The sequence below is a fragment of the Plecotus auritus genome, assembly GCF_963455305.1.
Source record: "Plecotus auritus genome assembly, chromosome: 1".
Classification (NCBI taxonomy): domain Eukaryota; kingdom Metazoa; phylum Chordata; class Mammalia; order Chiroptera; family Vespertilionidae; genus Plecotus; species Plecotus auritus.
This window is the reverse complement of record NC_137770.1, coordinates 81,399,042-81,416,727: the sequence shown is the minus strand read 5'-3', so window position 1 is coordinate 81,416,727 and position 17,686 is coordinate 81,399,042. Positions and strand designations below refer to the sequence as shown.

The 17,686-nt window shown below is 44.5% G+C and overlaps 2 protein-coding genes across 3 annotated transcripts; both read left to right on the top strand.

The window, feature by feature from the left end:
• The first annotated feature begins 1,740 nt into the window (after positions 1-1,740).
• On the top strand, positions 1,741-11,107 carry RNASE12 (ribonuclease A family member 12 (inactive)). Of its 2 annotated transcripts, none has more exons than XM_080681011.1 (2): positions 1,741-1,872; positions 10,421-11,101. In XM_080681011.1, exons 1-2 carry the CDS (start codon positions 1,788-1,790, stop codon positions 10,894-10,896), a joined length of 561 nt encoding a protein of 186 aa, XP_080537137.1. In that variant the 5' UTR covers positions 1,741-1,787; the 3' UTR covers positions 10,897-11,101. The 2 variants fall into 2 exon arrangements, with proteins under 2 accessions (XP_080537137.1, XP_080537138.1); XM_080681012.1 differs by lacking the exon at positions 1,741-1,872 and adding an exon at positions 9,905-9,967 and having other exon boundaries at positions 10,421-11,107.
• A 5,182-nt stretch (positions 11,108-16,289) lies between these two features.
• Positions 16,290-17,264, top strand: RNASE11 (ribonuclease A family member 11 (inactive)). Its single transcript, XM_080680958.1, has 2 exons — positions 16,290-16,377; positions 16,482-17,264. Exon 2 carries the CDS (start codon positions 16,504-16,506, stop codon positions 17,095-17,097), a length of 594 nt encoding a protein of 197 aa, XP_080537084.1. The 5' UTR covers positions 16,290-16,377; positions 16,482-16,503; the 3' UTR covers positions 17,098-17,264.
• The last annotated feature ends 422 nt before the right edge of the window (positions 17,265-17,686 follow it).

Below are 17,686 nucleotides of genomic sequence, written 5' to 3'. Positions count from 1 at the left end.
TATCTGTCTTGTTGCATCTAAGATAACATACCCTTTGAAATGTCTGGGTAACTTGTAATTTCCCTTTTTCTGGACCCCTTGGGGCACAACCTAATGTGCCTAGGCTCCAGGACAGATACCACAAATTCCTTCATTATTATGTTAATTGTTCCTGTGCCCACCTAAGTATGTGTCTATCATTTTACTTTTTATCGACTCCCAGGGGTTCCCCACCCCCTTTGCTTTCTCCCACCTCTCTGGTCTATCACCAATGGATTTCATGTAACCCTTCCTTTGATTACAATGTATAAATACAAATATTACCAGCCATTCTCCGGAGCATTACCTCAATTCGTTGAGGTTCTGCTTCCCGGCATACGTTGACAGTTTGGCTCAAATAAACTCACACAAATTCTTTACAGGTTTCAATGTTGTTGTTTTTTTCACATTAACACTGAGCTCATGTCCATATGGTGCTACAAGGTCCCACCAAAGTAACCCTCAAAAAGAAATTTTGAGTTTTACAAAGAATAGCTCTTTGATACTATGGTTAAAGAGCAAAATGTAGTTCTTTTAGATTATTCGTTTATGCGTTAGCCCAATAAATCAATATTTATTGAATAGTTATTGGGCAAATATTTGTTGAACCTCTATTATATTCCAGGCACTGTGCTTGGAACAGAGGTTACTGTGGGAATCAGACAGATGTGGTTTCTGCCCTCATGAAATGATCAGATAATTTTTTAAAAACAAGAAATACAGTACATTTATTCTGCTAGCGATAGGGCCACCAAGGGAAAGCACAGTGTTATGCAAGCAAAACTGCCTCTGGGGGTCCTGGAAAGGCTTGTCTAAGGAAGGAGGAGCACACAGGATCTACCCAGGCAGAATGGAGAGGGGTGCACGGAGTGAGAAACATCCCACAACGAGAGAACTACCGTAAATGTTCAACACCTCGAGCTGGAAGGAAGCCTGATGAGCTCAGGGAACTGGAAAGAGGGGTGTGTAGTGGGGCAAGAGTAGGCTTACTTGTTCGTATGGAAAAAGACATGCAGATTATGATTATTACAGTAGCTTTATTAACTGTGTTTCACGTACTCACAACTGTAAACCTACTTTTGCTCACACTACATATGGAAGGAGAGGAGAAGAATGATTTGGGATAAGGCTATCTATGCAAGCCTGGCAAGCAGAGGTAGGGGCTGTAGTCATTATTTTAAGACTTACGAAAAGCCGTGGGCCCATTTTAGGTGGAGATTGGGGTGGACAGTGCAGGCACAGAACTAGATTTGGGGTCTAAAAAGATGACTGTGTTATAGTACAGTTGACAAAAAAGCGCCCTTTCGACTTTCCAATAAGCCACCACAGAGCCCTGCACCATGGAATGTTAAGGCTGGGTGCGTTTTGTCAACACTCAGTTGTTCCTTGTGTTCACCTCATGCATCCCACCAACTCTGCCAGCTCCCAGCCACTTGTACAGGAGGTCAGTGCGGCCCATGGCGCTGAGGTCAGGGTCACAGAGCGAGTTAGTGGCTGGGCCACTCAAGACAGGCTTTCACCACTGCTAGGCCACTCGCTGTTCGTTCTGCTCGAGCTGGGTGCTTCTGAGAACAGGGAGGGTTTTGTTTTGTTTTGTTTTGTTTTGTTGCTTTTGTTTTTAATGCATCTGGGTTCTTTAGGGCCTCTGTGATTATTTGAGGTCGAGACAATCATTTCTCTTCTTTCAAGGAATCTATCTGATTTTCAGAGAAGCTGGAACTGGCCCAGAAAGGAAAACAGAGCCTTGGGAGTGTCCTTGGAGGGGCTGCATGGAAGGATGTGTAATGGTCCTTCTAAAGGGGATTCAAAGGCGCCTGTTTGGGGCCCAGCCTGGGATCACACAGGAGAAGCCAGGTATGCTCTGATCAAAGCATTCTCAGAAGTGGACAGCTGAAGAGACAGGGCCCTCCCAAGCGGCGGTTCCCCTCAGCCTGGCCTCCCCTGGGCTATTACCTGGAGGCAGTCATTTCAGGGATACAAGTTACAAAAAAAGAAATGGCTTGGTTTGCCCCCAAGGGAGAACAGGGCCTCCCGTCCTTAGCCTGGGGCTGGAACGGCAAGGCTGGGATAGATAGCCTCTCATCTGATTCTGAACTTGTTCTGCCCAAATCAGAAGCAGCTTGTTCTTGGACGTACCCAAGCTCCAGTCTGTCCACCTCACGTGGACAGAGACAGGCGACATCGTGGGAGGGCAGTTGGAAGAGTGCCCAGATTATTGCATGAATCTTTCCATAGCTTGTTTAGCAAACAGCTCTGCTGTTGCCAAAGGCAGCCAACAAATCCCTCCACGTAGGCGTGCTTCATGCCCTTTTGTTTTTCCCCAGGAGCAGGTGTTCTTGATTTAGGGAGGTGTCCCCTTGACCAGAATGCCAATTCCTTAGGCTATTTCACAGGGCCACTCTGCCATACTCCTGAATCAGAGCTCTAGTTCCCACTTTTGGGCCTGGTACACAGGATCCATTTCCTCATTGCTTACCCTGACTCCAGGCAGGGAGGTAGAGTGGACAGCCCTACTTTCCCAGTGTGTGTGTGTGGTGGGGGGGGGGGGGGGGGGGAGGGGGGTAGTGGTAGAAGTGGTCACCAGAGATTTGTCATCTTAAGGGACTAGCCAGTAGGGTGACTTTAATCAAGCTCAGAACCTTAGTTTGTGACAGCAGAAAGGGACTCATAGATAGTCCGATTCTTCCTTTATTCTTTTCTGCCACCTCCATTTTAGAGATGAAGAAACTGGGACTCAGAAGTGCCATGGCTTTGTAAGATCAGACAACTAGTTACTGGCAGAAGAGAACAAGATCGGAAGTCCTTTATCCGATCATCCACTCCACAGGCACTTTTTGTTCTGTGAAGTACCGTGCTGGAGCAAACGGGCACATGCTCTGGTCTCCCGAAGCACCCACACGCATGGAGAAAGCCAGACAGACCCTTTTCCTCCCCACCGGGTAACTGTTCACACCAAGTCATGTGCGGGAAGCAGGGAGCAGGGCTTCTTATGGAATTTCAAAGAGGAGATGGAAGTGGTTAATTTAAAGAAGGGTTCCTGGAGGAGTTGATAAAGTTCCATGCCCCTTGCCCTGACTTAGGGATATTTCTTGACACCTGGGCTTGCATGGTATGCCTGAGAGTTTGTGGGAGCCAGCAGAGATTTCCTCATGGGCAAGGCCCACTTCCAAGGTTAGAAAGAAACTTGGGAGATCATCTGGCTGTTCTCCACGGCAGAGTAGTAAGTGAAAATAGTCTGGGAGGGCTCCTTAGTGACAATGAATAGGGAAGGGGAAAAGATTCCAACTCAGAAGTACTAGAGCACTTCCAACCTTTTGGTCTTAAGACGGGTGCTAAAAGTTGGCATCTGGGTGATAGAGAAGCAGGAGGAAAGGGTTAGAGAATGGAGGGAAGAGGAGAGTATCTTCCACTTTAAAAGACCTTCCTGAATCCATGGTGTTCTAGCTTCGCTTTGTCACTGCCAGTCATCCCTGCCTGGGCCCTGCTCCCAACCCACAGACAAATTCTCACTTCTCCTCCCCCTGCCTGGCCCTGGAAACTCTCTTTCTGGTGGAATCCAAATCACTCCCCTCATCTCCAGGATCCCCTATGAACTGGTTTCCAGAATTCCTAAAAGAACATGGATAATTAATTCTTAGTTCTCTAAGAAAGACCAATCCTTCCTCCTCCAATGAATGGTGTGTTTGGGAGGAAGGTCCTTCCCGTGTGCATTTGGGGGTGGGGGGGGGCACTCTGAGGAGCTGCTTTAGTCACATGATGTGGGGCAAGTGCCTACCCTTTACCTTGTGGAAGCTCTGAAGCTGGACATTCACATGCAGGGTTTCATGGAGGGTACTGAGTGTTCCATATATTAATGTAAAAGTCAGTTTCCTTGTGGGGTGGGTGTAGCTCTTTAGAAATTACTATGCTGTTTACCAATTCGGGGCTCATCTATTGTGGTGATCCCTAAACTTTGGTTTATAATCCCCAGAGGTGGGCTACTCATTACAAGTGCAGATTCCAGAGCCTCGCCCCAGAGTCTGATTTCTTACCCCAGGTCTGGGGTAAGGCTCAGGTTTCTGTATTTTTTTTTAATATATTTTATTGATTTTTTACAGATAGGAGGGGAGATGAATAGAGAGTCAGAAACATTGATGAGAGAGAAACATTGATCAGCTGCCTTCTGCACACCTCCTACTGGGGATGTGCCTGCAACCAAGGTACATGTCCTTGACCAGAATTGAACCTGGGACCTTTGAGTCCATAGGCCAGCTCTCTCTATCCACTGAGCCAAACTGGTTAGGGCTGTATTTTTACCTAATAGCTAAAGACTGATGTATTTCACCTAAAAAACTTTTTTTTTTTTTTTTTTTTTTAATCTGTAGGAGCTAGGCAGTGGCAGACTAAGGAGTAGTTGAGGGCTGGTGGTGAGGTCATTAGGCCTCCCCAACATGCTCTGCAACCTTCTTCATTCCCATTCTTTGATAAGGGCAATTCATGCTTCCTCAGTTGTGGGGAAAGCCCTCGGAAAGTGCATCGTCAAGAAGAGTGCCCCTTGCCCTGGCTGGGTAGCTCAGGTGGTTAGAGTGTCGTCCCAGTACACCAAGGTTGGGGGTTCAATCCCTAGTCAGGGCACATTCAAGAAGCAACCAATAAATGCACAAATAAGTAGAACAAAAGCCCGAAGAAGAAGAGTGCCCCTCGCCCCCTCTGTGGCAGGGTCACAGTCTCTTCGTGCCAGCACCTGAGAAAGCGGAGATATAAAGCAGATGATAAGGAGAATAAGCACACCCACATCAGAGTAGCCAAGGAAAGGGACAATTTGAAAGGAAGTGCTTGTGAAGGTCCTGCTGATGGCTGCCAGGAGTAGTAAATCTGTAAATCAGCGTTAAGATTTCTTTTCCTCTTTTGCAATTAAAAATTTTCAGAAAGTCTGTTCTACCCCATATCCTGTATTCAGTGTGCAGGAGAGTATCCAGACTTTGGGAGGAGCATGAAGCAGCGTCACACCATGGAGAAGCACTGATGAGAGGAAGCCAGGATGAGCGGAGGGAAAGTCTGGAGGATTCATTGTGGATAAGAGATAAAACACTTCTCAGAGAGCTCCTAAATCATGTTGGGAAGATAGCTAGAATTCTAGTAGTAATGAAGAATTGTTGTTATGCAGATTTTAAAGGGAGAGCAATCCCCCCAAATCTAAAAACCTTGGCTATTGAGTTCCATTCCATCGTGCCTATAGTTTCCTTGGTTCCCACCCAGATGCCTGGGTACGGTCTATGACTCCTAGGCCCTTGCAGCATTTCTCAGACTGATATGCCACAGAACCCTGTCCCACAGTGGTGCCCCTTCAGTGAAGTCCCATGCTCAGATCGATTTGTTAAATCCTTAGTTAAATGAAATTAGTTCAGCTTTTCAGTCGCTGGGTTTCTCAAAATGTCCTGTGTTGTGGATATTGTGACTCTACAAGGGAAGAAATATAATTAACAATCTTTCTCAAACATTTAATCATGCAACATTTTTTTCTTGAAGCACACTCATGAGTATTGTCCAGACCATGTTTGCCTGCAGCCAAGGAGGACAAATGCTGCTACTTGTCCTCCAGGGGTTATTCTCCCCTGCTTTGTTTGTAATTGGAAAACAGAATTCTAGCTAGGCACATGCCCACCCTACATTTCCCAGTGTCCCTTGCAGTTGGATGTAACTATGTGACCCCATTATTGCTAATGAGATGTAAGTGGAAATGATGTGTGAAAGGTTAGGATGTGTCCTTAGAAGGCAGCACCATTCTCTTTCTGTGCCTTTCTTCTCCCTGCTGGCTGGAATGCACATGTGACGGCTGGGGCTGGCATTGTGACATGGAAGCCACAAGTTGAGACAGAAGTCAGAAAGTTGAAGCACCTGGCCAGTCCCGGACTAATGACCGAGGCCTTTTTTCACATGAGAAATACAGTTCCATCTTCTTTAGACAACTGTTACTTTGAGTTTTCTGTCATTAGCAGCCATTTGGGAAATGTGTAATGACAATCTCTTTAGATAGGTTTCTCTTTATACAATGAAAATGTTTCTGCAAGATGGTGTGCAAATCAAAATTTGTTGATCGGAAAATTCATCAACAGAATTAAATTCGTCAACTTATGTCTTTGTGGCATTGTGCAACATATATCCGAAACAGGGCTGTTTCAATTCTGAAAGGGCACCCAGCATGAAGGTTTTCGGAAAGCAAATAATAACATCTTGGTTGTCTGTTTTCATGGTCTGGAATTATGATTTTGTTGTATAGAAATAGACACATTTTTTTAATCCTTTTCCAGGATTCTCTGTCTTTCCTAGACCATTTTTTACCCCAAAATGTTTCTTCTTATCAATTAGAAACACACACACACACACACTGCCTCCTGCACACCTCCTACTTATTATATATATACTAGAGGCCCGGTGCATGAAATTCGTGCACGGGGGAAGGGGGTGACCCTCAGCCCAGCCTGCACCCTCTCCAATCTGGGACCCCTCAAGGGATGTCTGACTGCCCGTTTAAGCCCGATCCTGGTGGGATCGGGCCTAAATGAGCCGTCAGACATCCTTATCACAATCCAGGACTGCTGGCTCCCAACTGCTCGCCTGCCTGCCTTCCTGATTGCCCCTAACTGCTTCTGCCTGCCAGCCTGATCATCCCCTAACCACTCCCCTGCCAGCAAATTGATGCCTAACTGCTCCCCTGCCAGCCTGTTTGCCCCTAACTGCCCTCCCCTGTAGGCCTGGTCACCCCTAACTGCCCTCCCTGCAGGCCTGGTGTCCCCCAACTGCTCTCCCCTGCAGGCGTGGGTCCCCCCCAATTGCCCTCCCCTGCAGGCCTGGTCCCCCCCCCCCAACTGCTCTCCCCTGCAGGCCTGGGTCCCTCCCAACTGCCTTTCCCTGCAGGCCTGGTCACCCCCAACTTCCCTCCTCTGCCAGTTTGGTCACCCCTAACTGCCCTCCCCTGCAGGCTTGATCACCCCAACTGCCCTCCCTTGCAGGCCTGTCCCTCCCAACTGCCCTCCCTTGCTGGCCATCTTGTGGTGGCCATCTTGTGTCCACATGGGGGCAGGATCTTTGACCACATGGGGGCAGCCATCTTGTGTTTTGGGGTGATGGTCAATCTGCATATTACTCTTTTATTAGATAGGATAGAGGCCTGGTGCACTGGTGGGGGGCAGCTGGTTTGCCCTGAAGGGTGTCCCGGATCAGGGTGGGGGTTCCCTTGGGGTGTGGGGCGGCCTGGGGGAGGGACCTGTGGTGGTTTGAAGGCCGGCCACACCCCCTGGCGACCCAAGCAGAGGCCCTGGTATCTGGGGTTTATTTATCTTCTACAATTGAAACTTTGTAGCCTGGAGCGGAGCCAAGCCTTCTGCTTGCTCAGTGGCAGCAGCCATTTCTGTTGGAATTTTTGTATCTTCTATCATTGAAACTTTGTAGCCTTAAGCGGAGGCCTGGGTTGGCCAGGGTGGGAGGAAAGCTTGGCTTCCTCCATCGCCGGGGGCAACCCTAGCCTCCTGCTCCTTCCAGCTCCGTGGCTGCCGCCATTTCTGTTTGGATTTATGTATCTTCTATCATTGAAACTTTGTAGCCTTGAGTGAAGGCCTAGGCCGGCAAGGGCAGGTGGAAAGCTTGGCTTCCTCCATTGCCAGGGAAACCCAAGCCTCCCTCCTGCTCTCTGTGGCTGTAGCCATCTTGGTTGGGTTTATTTGCATATTCGCTCCTGATTGGCTTGTGGGTGTGGCTTGTGGGTGTAGCAGAGTGATGGTTAATTTGTATATTACTCTTTTATTAGATAGGATAATAGAGGCCCGGGTGCACATATTTGTGCATGGGTGTCGTCCCTCAGCTTGGCTGGCAATCCGGGCTGATCAGGGCCAGCTGGCTACGGGGAGGGACAGCGGGAGGTTGGCTGGCCAGGGGGAGGGACCCCTGGAGGTTGGCCAGCCGCAGGAGGTTGGCTGTGAGAGCGCACGGACCACCAGGGGGCAGCTCCTGCATTGAACGTCTGCCCCCTGGTGGTCAGTGCACATCTTAGTGACCAGTCATTCAGTCATTCAGTTGTAACAGTCACTTAGGTATATATATATATATATATATATATATATATATATATATAGAGAGAGAGAGAGAGAGAGAGAGAGAGAGAGAGAGAGAGACTACATAGATGTCTCTTCAAAAAATAAATCATTTCAGGGCAAGAAGTGGTAAAATTAAGTCTGTTTTTCCATTCCTATATCAAATGGCCAGGAAATGATAGCAACAAAAATAATTCTATGGCCGAAACTGGTTTGGCTCAGTGGATAGAGCGTCGGCCTGCGGACTGAAAGGTCCCAGGTTCGATTCCGGTCAAGGGCACGTACCTTGGTTGCGGGCTCATCCCCAGTAGGGGGTGTGCAGGAGGCAGCTGATCGATGTTTCTCTCTCATCGATGTTTCTAGCTCTCTATCCCTCTCCTCTCTCTTCCTCTCTGTAAAAAATTAATAAAATATATTTAAAAAAAAAATAATTCTATGGTCTCAATAACTTGACCTTTCACCAAGCCCTTGTACACAATTTTCTTTTTTATTTTTATTTTATTATTTTCCAGCTTCTTTTTTATTTTATTTTTTTAAATTTCTTTATTGATTAAGGTATTACATTTGTGTCCATATTCCCCCATTACCCCCCACCTCCCATTCATGCCCCCATCCCCCCCACCCCATTGTCCTTGTCCATTGATTAGGCTTATATGCATGCATATAAATCCTTTGGTTGATCTCTCCCCCTTACCCACACTGCCCCCTACCTTCCCTGAGGTTTGACATTCTGATTGATGTTTCTCTGTCTCTGGATCTATTTTTGTTCATCAGTTTATGTTGTTCATTATATTCCACAAATGAGTGAGATCATGTGATATTATCTTTCTCTGCCTGGCTTATTTCACTTAGCGTAATGCTCTCCATCTCCATCCATGTTGTTGCAAATGGTAAGAACTCCTTTTTTACCGCAGTGTAGTATTCCATTGTGTAGATGTACCACAGTTTTTTAATCCACTCATGTGCTGATGGGCACTTAGGCTGTTTCCAAATCTTAGCTATGGTGAATTGTGCTGCTATGAACATAGGGGTGCATATATCCTTTCTGATTCGTGTTTCTAGTTTCTTGGGATATATTCCTAGAAGTGGGATCACTGCGTCAAATGGGAGTCCTTGTACACAATTTTCCATGTAGGTTTCCAATGTATACCATAGATCAGTAGTTCCCAAATTTTGCTGCATATTAGAATCACTGGAAGAATTTTAATAATCCAAAACCAGGCCACCCCAATACCAATTAAAGCAGAATGTCTCAAGGTAGCACTTAAAAATGCCCAGGTGATTGCAATATTCAGCAGAGCTTGGGAACCATTGCCATATTTTCTAGGGCTTTATTAAAACTAATGTTAATGTCAGGGGATTACTCTGCCTTGTCCTGAACACCACATGGGAATAAAACTTACTGAAACCGGAGTTCAAGTGTCAAACATTGAGAAAGTGAGACTCTTATTACCCTTGTCATCTCCCATCTCCACTTGAACTGTTCAGCAGTTAATTTTTTCATTAATAAAAGGGAGATAATAGCTTCTTCATAGTTTGACTAAGGACTGCCTGAAATTTTGGAAAATAGACAATACTGTGTCTGGCACAGGTCAGCACTTTACTAAATGTTTTGAAAAGTCTACACTTGTTTAATGAGGACACTTTCAGGGCCTGACTTGCCCAACTCTTCCTTTGAAGGTTAAGGTCTTTTCCTTCCCAAAGGCATCGAAGCACACTCCCCTACGAGCTCCTCCCTGCCTGTTCTTTCTACTCGGCCCGCCCCATGCTCAACTAGCTCCCTACCAGGTACTGTCAGAGAACAACGAGACACAAAGGACTTTCTCAGATCCATGATCACAAGGATATGTTACTTGTGAAAGCGACAGCAAAAAGGAAAGGTAAGAGGAGCGACCAGAGCCCACTGGGATTAGCAGAAGGAGAACTGGGAAGGAGAGGTTAGAAGACAGTGCTAAAAGCATGAAGAAGTGGGTGGAATTAGAGTTGAGACAATTATGGAAAGGAAGTCATTCAGCAATGGGAATGAAACCAGCAGGCATGGGTGCTTTTGAGTACCTCTGTCTGTTCATTTCTGTATTAAGCTCTCTGACAGATTCGGGAGAACTAGAAGATCAGATACGTGCCATCAAGGAACTGATGGAAGTAAAACAAATGGGAATAATTAGAGAACACTTCAATGCCAAACTCTGAGAGTTGAAATGGTCAGAAAGGTCTTGGATCTTGCAGGCTAAGCATGATTTTAATTAGCAGAGTGAGGGAAATAAAATGTCCTAAGGGTGTGGGAGCAAACTCTCATTACCCTCTGCTACTTTCTGTTTCCTCTTACTCTATAGGAATTAAAGCAACAGATGTAAAGGGACTCTTACCCCTGATGATACTAATGGTGATCATTTTCCTGATGATCGTGTTCTGGGAAAACGAGCTGTATGAAGAAGTAGTGGCGTCAACCATAGAACACTTGCACGTGGACTACCCTCAGAGTAATATTGCTGTAAGGTACTGCAACCACATGATCTTACAAAGAATCATCAAGGAACCTGACAACACCTGCAAAAAGGAACATGTCTTCATCCATGAGAGGCCTCGAAACATCAATCGTGTTTGCACATCTCCCAAGAGGATGGCTTGCCAAAACCACTCCAGCGTTTTATGCTTCCAGAGTGAGACAAAGTTCAAAATGACAGTCTGTAAGCTCATTGAAGGTACCAGATATCCTGCCTGCAGGTACCACATTTCCCCCAGAGAGGGGTTTATTATAGTCACTTGTGATGACATGGGGCCAGTTAACTTCCAGAAATATGTTGAATAACTTGAGACAAGCACCTGAATCTGAGATCCTCTCTGCTCCTCTCCCAGGGCACTGGTGCTGGTTCTTCCTGGTGCACGTCTGACTGTGGACATGGGGTAAAGCCATAGTGAAATGGTAGCCACCAGTAATTCATTTATCCTTCCAGTATTGCTGAGCTGGAATCTTCTTATTCTGCTTCAATAAAAAACAAAGCTCTACCAAATTAAATTATAAACTATGCATGTGTTTCAATTTTGTGTTCCTTTTCTTTGGGTCATTTGATGAGAGCCAAGGTGAATCTTATGCAGGACTGGGATTAGGATAAGGTGAGCGAGGCACTCACTTTACATGCAAATTTTAAGGGGCATCCTCCCCCAAGTAATCCAGATAAAGGATATTTTTTAAAATAAAGATTAATGCAAAAATCCTTATAAACAAAATACCTCAATTTTAAATCAAGACCAATCTGACAGGATTGGATTTAGGGTGAGTGAAGTACATGAATTGTGCCCATGCAGGGTCAGGTCCTGTTATTTACATTTTTTACATTTGTTCATCAGGGGTTGTTTTGAATTAAATTAATTCTTAAATGTTGCATTAAAATATCATCTTGATTACTGGGCTTTTTGGTGCCCCCTTAAATTTCGTACCTAGAGCAAGTACTGCATTCATTCCACCCTAATCCTATATTTGGTCTTAAGTGTAGAGGCAATTGGGGTCATCTCATGATTTTCTCTTAAAGATGGCATAAACAACTCAAGCTGCAGCTGCTCCTGTTCAGCAGCTCCCTCTGTGCCTTCAAAGAAAGGGAAAAAGAGATCAGAAGGAGCCAGAAACCATTCCCTTGGAAGACTGGGGAAAGAAATGGAGACATTCAGACTCTCAGAGCTCATTGTACCTCCTCCTGGCATCCCCAGAGGAAACAGAAAAGACTTTGACCAGACTGCTAATTCTTTTCCTCTTTTAGTTCTTACAGCTGGACTGCTTGTTTAGTTACTTCACCTTCAACTACGGGCAGAGTATCTTCAGAGCTAGAGGGCAAAGGAAGAGAAGGAAGGGGGTTTGATGAAGTCCTCTTCCTCTCTGAGCCTTAGTTGTCTCATCTGTGAAGTGAGAGAGCTTGACCTAGATAATCTTTGAGGTGCTTTCCAGCCTATTACGCCACAATTCTACTTCTTAGTAGTATAGAAACTAGCCTTGTTGGAAGGGAGGGTTAGTACTGGGGAGTAGTAAGAAAGAAGGGGTATTTGGCAGGTAAGTGCCAGGTTATGAGAAAACTAATTCTGAACTATGGCATTTCAGTCCTGTAATTGAGAGCTGGGAACTCCTACAGGGAGCTAGAGTAGCCCCAGGGAGGCATGAACTTCATAGGGTCCATTCTGTTCCGATCTTTTCGGTTGAGAGACTTCAACTATTGCATTATTTATTTGTACTTAATTAAAGGTCAGACCAAAGAAGGAGGTACACCTATGCTAGTTGTTAACTCTGTCTTTGTAAGCAACAAATTCTGACTGATTAGATTGGAGTGGAGGAGAGTGACAGAGGTAAGTAAAGGATACTTTGCAACCTATAAGTGGGCAAGGCCCACCATCTGGGGTGGCCCTTCCACAGTTGAGTTTCATTACCCATTTCTCTGCAGAAACCCATTGTCACCATTGTCTTCATGGACGTTTGAATGCCACCAAGGGACCAGGGCCCTCAGCATCTTCAGATGCTGAGCAGGAACAGGTGGTCCCTAGTATATGATGCAGGGTCCTGGTAGCAGCATCGTTTCCTGGGCAAAACTTTACAGTAGCTAAAATGTGTCCTTTTTGGCTCATTTTAGAAAGTGGACGTATGTCATACTTTCTATGTTTTTTGTCTTGTTTTAATTCTCACCTGAGGCTACTTTCCCCCTGTTGATATTTAGAGAGTGAAAGGGAGGGAGGAGGATAGATAGAGAGAAACATCTAATGCCAATTAATTGCCTCCCGCTATTACTTGCCTCCCGCTCTCGCCCCACCAGGGATTGAACCTGCAACCGAGGTACGTGCCCTTGACTGGGAATCGAACCTGTGACCCTTCACTCCATAGGCTGATTCTCTAACCACTGAATGGGCCCATTTCTATGTTCTGAATTCTGATTCCTTTTCCTACTCCTCTCCCTAGGCTTTATTGTCCTTCCCAATGATTTCTCTTCCTTTACTCACCTAACCTCCCTCCTGGTAATTAAAAACAAAATGTTTACAGATAAATGCATTCCCATTGAAGTGCCAGTGTGTAACTGAGACTGTCACTGGAAATTATCCTCAGAGTATTTTGAGTCAATGAGGATCAAAGCCCCATTCAAATGAATTGTGACGTTTTACACATTTACAGTTTGGGTGTTGTTGTTTTTATTTCTTTTTATTTATTTATTTGGGGGGTGTTGTTGTTTTTAATGGGCACCTAGCAGCCCAAATCAAGCCCAGGTAGCTGGGATTTCTGCCCACTTGAAGTACATGTTCCAGGAAAACTGGGAATCTACACTGTTATTCTTATTTTTCTCTTTGTCTGCTTTCCTATCATCACCTCACTACTGATATCGATGGCAGTCGATGTTTAGGAAACAATCTAAACCTTCTTTCAGCCTCTCCACAACCTACACCAAGTCTATGTTCAAGGTACAAGCATGAATACATCCACTTAATTCTTTTTTTAAAAAAATATATTTTATTGATTTTTTTTTCTTTTTTTTAAAATATATTTTATTGATATTTTACAGAGAGGAAGGGAGAGGGACAGAGAGTTAGAAACATCGATCAGCTGCCTCCTGCACAATCCCCACTGGGGATTTGCCTGCAACCCAGGTACATGCCCTTGACTGGAATCGAACCTGGGACCCTTGAGTCCGCAGGCCGACGCTCTATCCACTGAGCCAAACCGGTTTTGGCTATTTTATTGATTTTTTACAGAGAGGAAGGGAGAGGGAGAGAGAGTTAGAAACATCGATGAGAGAGAAACATCAATCAGCTGCCTCTTGCACACCCCCTGCTGGGGATGTGCCCGCAACCAAGGTACATGCCCTTGACTGGAATCGAACCTGGGACCCTTGAGTCCGCAGGCCGACGCTCTATCCACTGAGCCAAACTGGTTAGGGCTCCACTTAATTCTTAATAATCTATTAATAATCAATCAACCCAATTATTAAGGCTTATATATTCTTGATACTGGGTCTTTGCTCTCATTTTACATACAGGACATTTTTAAATGAAATATAATAAAAAAAAATACAAGTCTATGTGTACTAATGTCAAACGAGTGGTATAAGAAGTGGGTGGTCTCCCCAGTCGGTTTGGCTCAGTGGTTGAGCATTGACCTATGAACCAAGAGGTTACCAATTAGATTTCCCTTCAGGACACATGCTGGGGTTGTGGACTCAATCCCCACTAGGGGGCGTGCAGGAGGCAGCCAATCGAAGTGTTTCTCCCTCATGGATGTTTCTCTCTCTCTATCCCTGTCCCTTCTTCTCTCTCTAAAATTAATAAAAACATATTAAAAAAAAAAAAAAAAGAAGAAGTGGGTGGCCCTAACCGGTTTGGCTCAGTGGATAGAGTGTCGGCCTGCAGACTGAAAGGTACCAGGTTCAATTCCGGTCAAGGGCATGTACCTTGGTTGTGGGCACATCCCCAGTAGGAGGTGTGCAGGAGGCAGCTGATCCATGTTTCTCTCTCATCGATGTTTCTAACTCTCTATCCTCTCCCTTCCTCTCTGTAAAAAATCAATAAAATATATTTAAAAAAAAAAAAAAAAAGAAGTGGGTGGATGGACATAGACAATAGGGTGGTGAAGGCCTGGAACAGGGGCAAGGGTGGGCTGGAGGGGATTAATGAAGGAAAAAAGTAGACATATGTAATATTTTCAACAATAAAGAATTATTTAATAAAAAAGAAAGAAAAGAAAAGTGAATAAGAAAAAAAGAAGTGGGTGGTAAGAAGTTCAGATATATAAGTTCAGGATATAAGTAAGAAATGAATTTGGCAAACTTAAGTAATGAGAAAATTTGTCAAAGAAAGAATGGGGTCTGAATTGGGCTTTGAAGGATCTTAAGAGGCAGAAAATAGTAAGCATTCAGAAAGGAGCAAAAATGGAGAGAGATGGAATAGAGTGCATTCAAAGGGAGTGAGTCACACTGATTTGATGAGAGCCGGCTTGCATACCAAAATAATGGGAGACGAGCCTTGAGAAGTAGGTTGGGATTGGATCAAGTAGGGCCTTGACTAAGTGGCCTCAGGGGATTTGATTACCTCACATAGGCAATGAGGAATATTTGAATGTTTCTGAAGTAGTGTCATTACAAGTGGTGTTTTAGAAAGTAGTGTATTGAAGGAATGGAGGGGCAAGGAATGCTGAGCAGGATATAAATAAGTGTGATAATGCAGGAGATACAAGTGTAAGGGAAGGAGGCTCTTAGAGATCAGAGAAGGAATACCATCTTTCTGGAGCAAGATAAAGGATTATCACTCTAAATAACCATTCTTTCTGGGAGCTCATTGTGAATTTTCCAGCACTGACCTCAAGTAAAGAATTTTCTACAATAGTCAAGCCATATTATGTTGTTAACAAACATTGCTGAGAAATCAGTGTATGGTTCAGTGTTTGATTCTGTAAATCAGAATAAAAAAAGCAGGGAGTATGTTCCAGGCCCAAGAAATTTTTAGCCTCAATAAGAGGGAGAAAAGACTAACATATATCAACCAACTTGAAAAATAAAAAAGAACCATATGAAGTGCAATATAACTTCTGCTGTAGGGTTTCCAAGAAGAAAGAAAACTCACTTTGGGTTAAAATACAAATAAATAGGGAAAATTTCACAGAAGAGAAAGAGTGGTGCTGCCCAGGTCACTAGGATCCTGACAGCCAAATGGACACTGTTCAGTCCTCTGAGTGTTCTTGGCTCCACATGGTCTCCTCCTTCGATCTCATACAATTCTCCCTACCCCCTTTTCGGCCCCTCCTTCCTCAGCTAGACCCAATAGCAGAAACTCTCAGGAAACAAATACAATTTCACTTCTTACCATGCAACAAACTGGGAGCTTTCTCTACAGGATCAGTTTTGCCAAAGGATCTGGTAAAGGCTGACTGAGATTGGTGGGAAAAGAAATGGGAGAGGGCAGAATAACATTGTGGGGGTTTTTCAAGTACGTGCTGGGTACTGTGTGAGGCTGTGGGAGACACAGGAACAGTGAGGAGCCTGTGAGTGAGATTCTTGTGATCTATTTGAAGGTTACAGACCCTACCGATGAGATTCCAGATGAGGAGAACAGGAAGAGAAACAATGACTTGGTTCTGGGTACTATAAATATATTATCTTATGTAATTCTCACTTTTTCTCTTTTTCATATGGGGAAACTGAGGTTAGTGTAATGAGCTAGAGTAAATTGTTAGTGGATAAGCAGGGACTTGAAGCTGTGTCTTCAGACTCCACAGCTGATTGTCTTTTCACATCGTCATACTTCCATGAACAGATCCAGGAGTCTTAAGGTACATGGAGGGGTCAATCTTGGGAATAACTGTCATGAGGAAAAGAGAGCTAGCTCCTTAATATCCTCCTTAATTTTATCTTTTACTTTTTATTTTCACTGCAGAAGAGAGCACCCTAGATCCGAGATGGAGGCCTCTCTGCTGCTACTCTGCCTGGGGTTGATTCTTGTAGGATCTTTAGGAAACAAAATGGAGACAATTAAAGAAGAATTTTCAGAGGAAGAGATGCAAAATGACTTGGCAAAAAGTGACCAAGAAAAACAGACCATTGAGATATTAATGAACTTGATTCTCTTGTATAAAAATACTAGCCATAGCATATCCAAGGATATTGTGTCTTCATTATCGACACTCAGAAGATTACATTATAGCTTCCCCAAAGGAAACAGCCCAGGTAATGACAAAGAATGTTACAATGACATAGTGGTCTGGAGAAAAGTTTCAGAAACTAATGGGTCATGCAAGTTGAGCGATAACTTTATTCTTGGCTCCATGGAAGTGATCTGCAGGTCCCCTAAGGCCCCCAGCTGCAAGCATGGACAGAAACTTGGCATAAGCTGTTTTGAAAGCCCAGAACTGGAGGTAACTATGGGCCAGCTTACTACAGGCAAACAGCTCCCCAGGTGCCAATACCACGGTGTTACCTCATTAAAGAAAACACTGGCAGTGCTCACAGGTCATTCTCTGATGAGCTGGTTAGTTAGTGGCTCTAGATTGTAAGTCTCACAGAGCTGTGAGACTATAGCCTATCTAAAGTAGAACATACTTATTGTTAATTGCCTTCTGCTATTCACGTCTACCCTTTTAGCTCTACAGTAAGCTGATTATTTATACTAACTGGATGAATGAAAAATCAACAATTGTGGATAATATCATTAAAATGTATAACTGATCCTATAGTGCATATACTTTCTTTTCACACACACACACACACACACACACACACACACACACACACACACACTGAATTGCATCCTAGCTCAACTATAAAGCCAAGAAGCAGAGTTCACCCAACGTGACAGAATTAAGGAAAGAAGGTCCAAAACCAATATAGATCATTGAAAATTAATTGCACTGACACTGAGATTATTCAGAGGAATAGTGAATGAGCATAGGGAATATTATTATTGCTGCTTCTCATCAAGCAAACGTGTGTGCTGAGGCATGCACACAAATGTGAGCCCATCTGTGCAGCCAGAGGTCTGCCTGTCCTCCTGAAGATGCCAGAGGGGAAGACCCCTTGCCTTTGCTGCTGCCCTCGATCAACAACTCCAGCTCCACATAATTCTCCTTCCTCATCCCTATCTAT

Excerpts from the sequence above, each read along its gene's own strand:
- RNASE12 (XM_080681011.1), top strand. The coding sequence starts at position 1,788 with ATGGAAGGATGTGTAATGGTCCTTCTAAAGGGGATTCAAAGGCGCCTG. Across the intron at positions 1,873-10,420 it reads GATCACACAGGAGAAGCCAG|GAATTAAAGCAACAGATGTA; the intron begins GTATGCTCTGAT and ends CTTACTCTATAG.
- RNASE11 (XM_080680958.1), top strand. The coding sequence starts at position 16,504 with ATGGAGGCCTCTCTGCTGCTACTCTGCCTGGGGTTGATTCTTGTAGGA.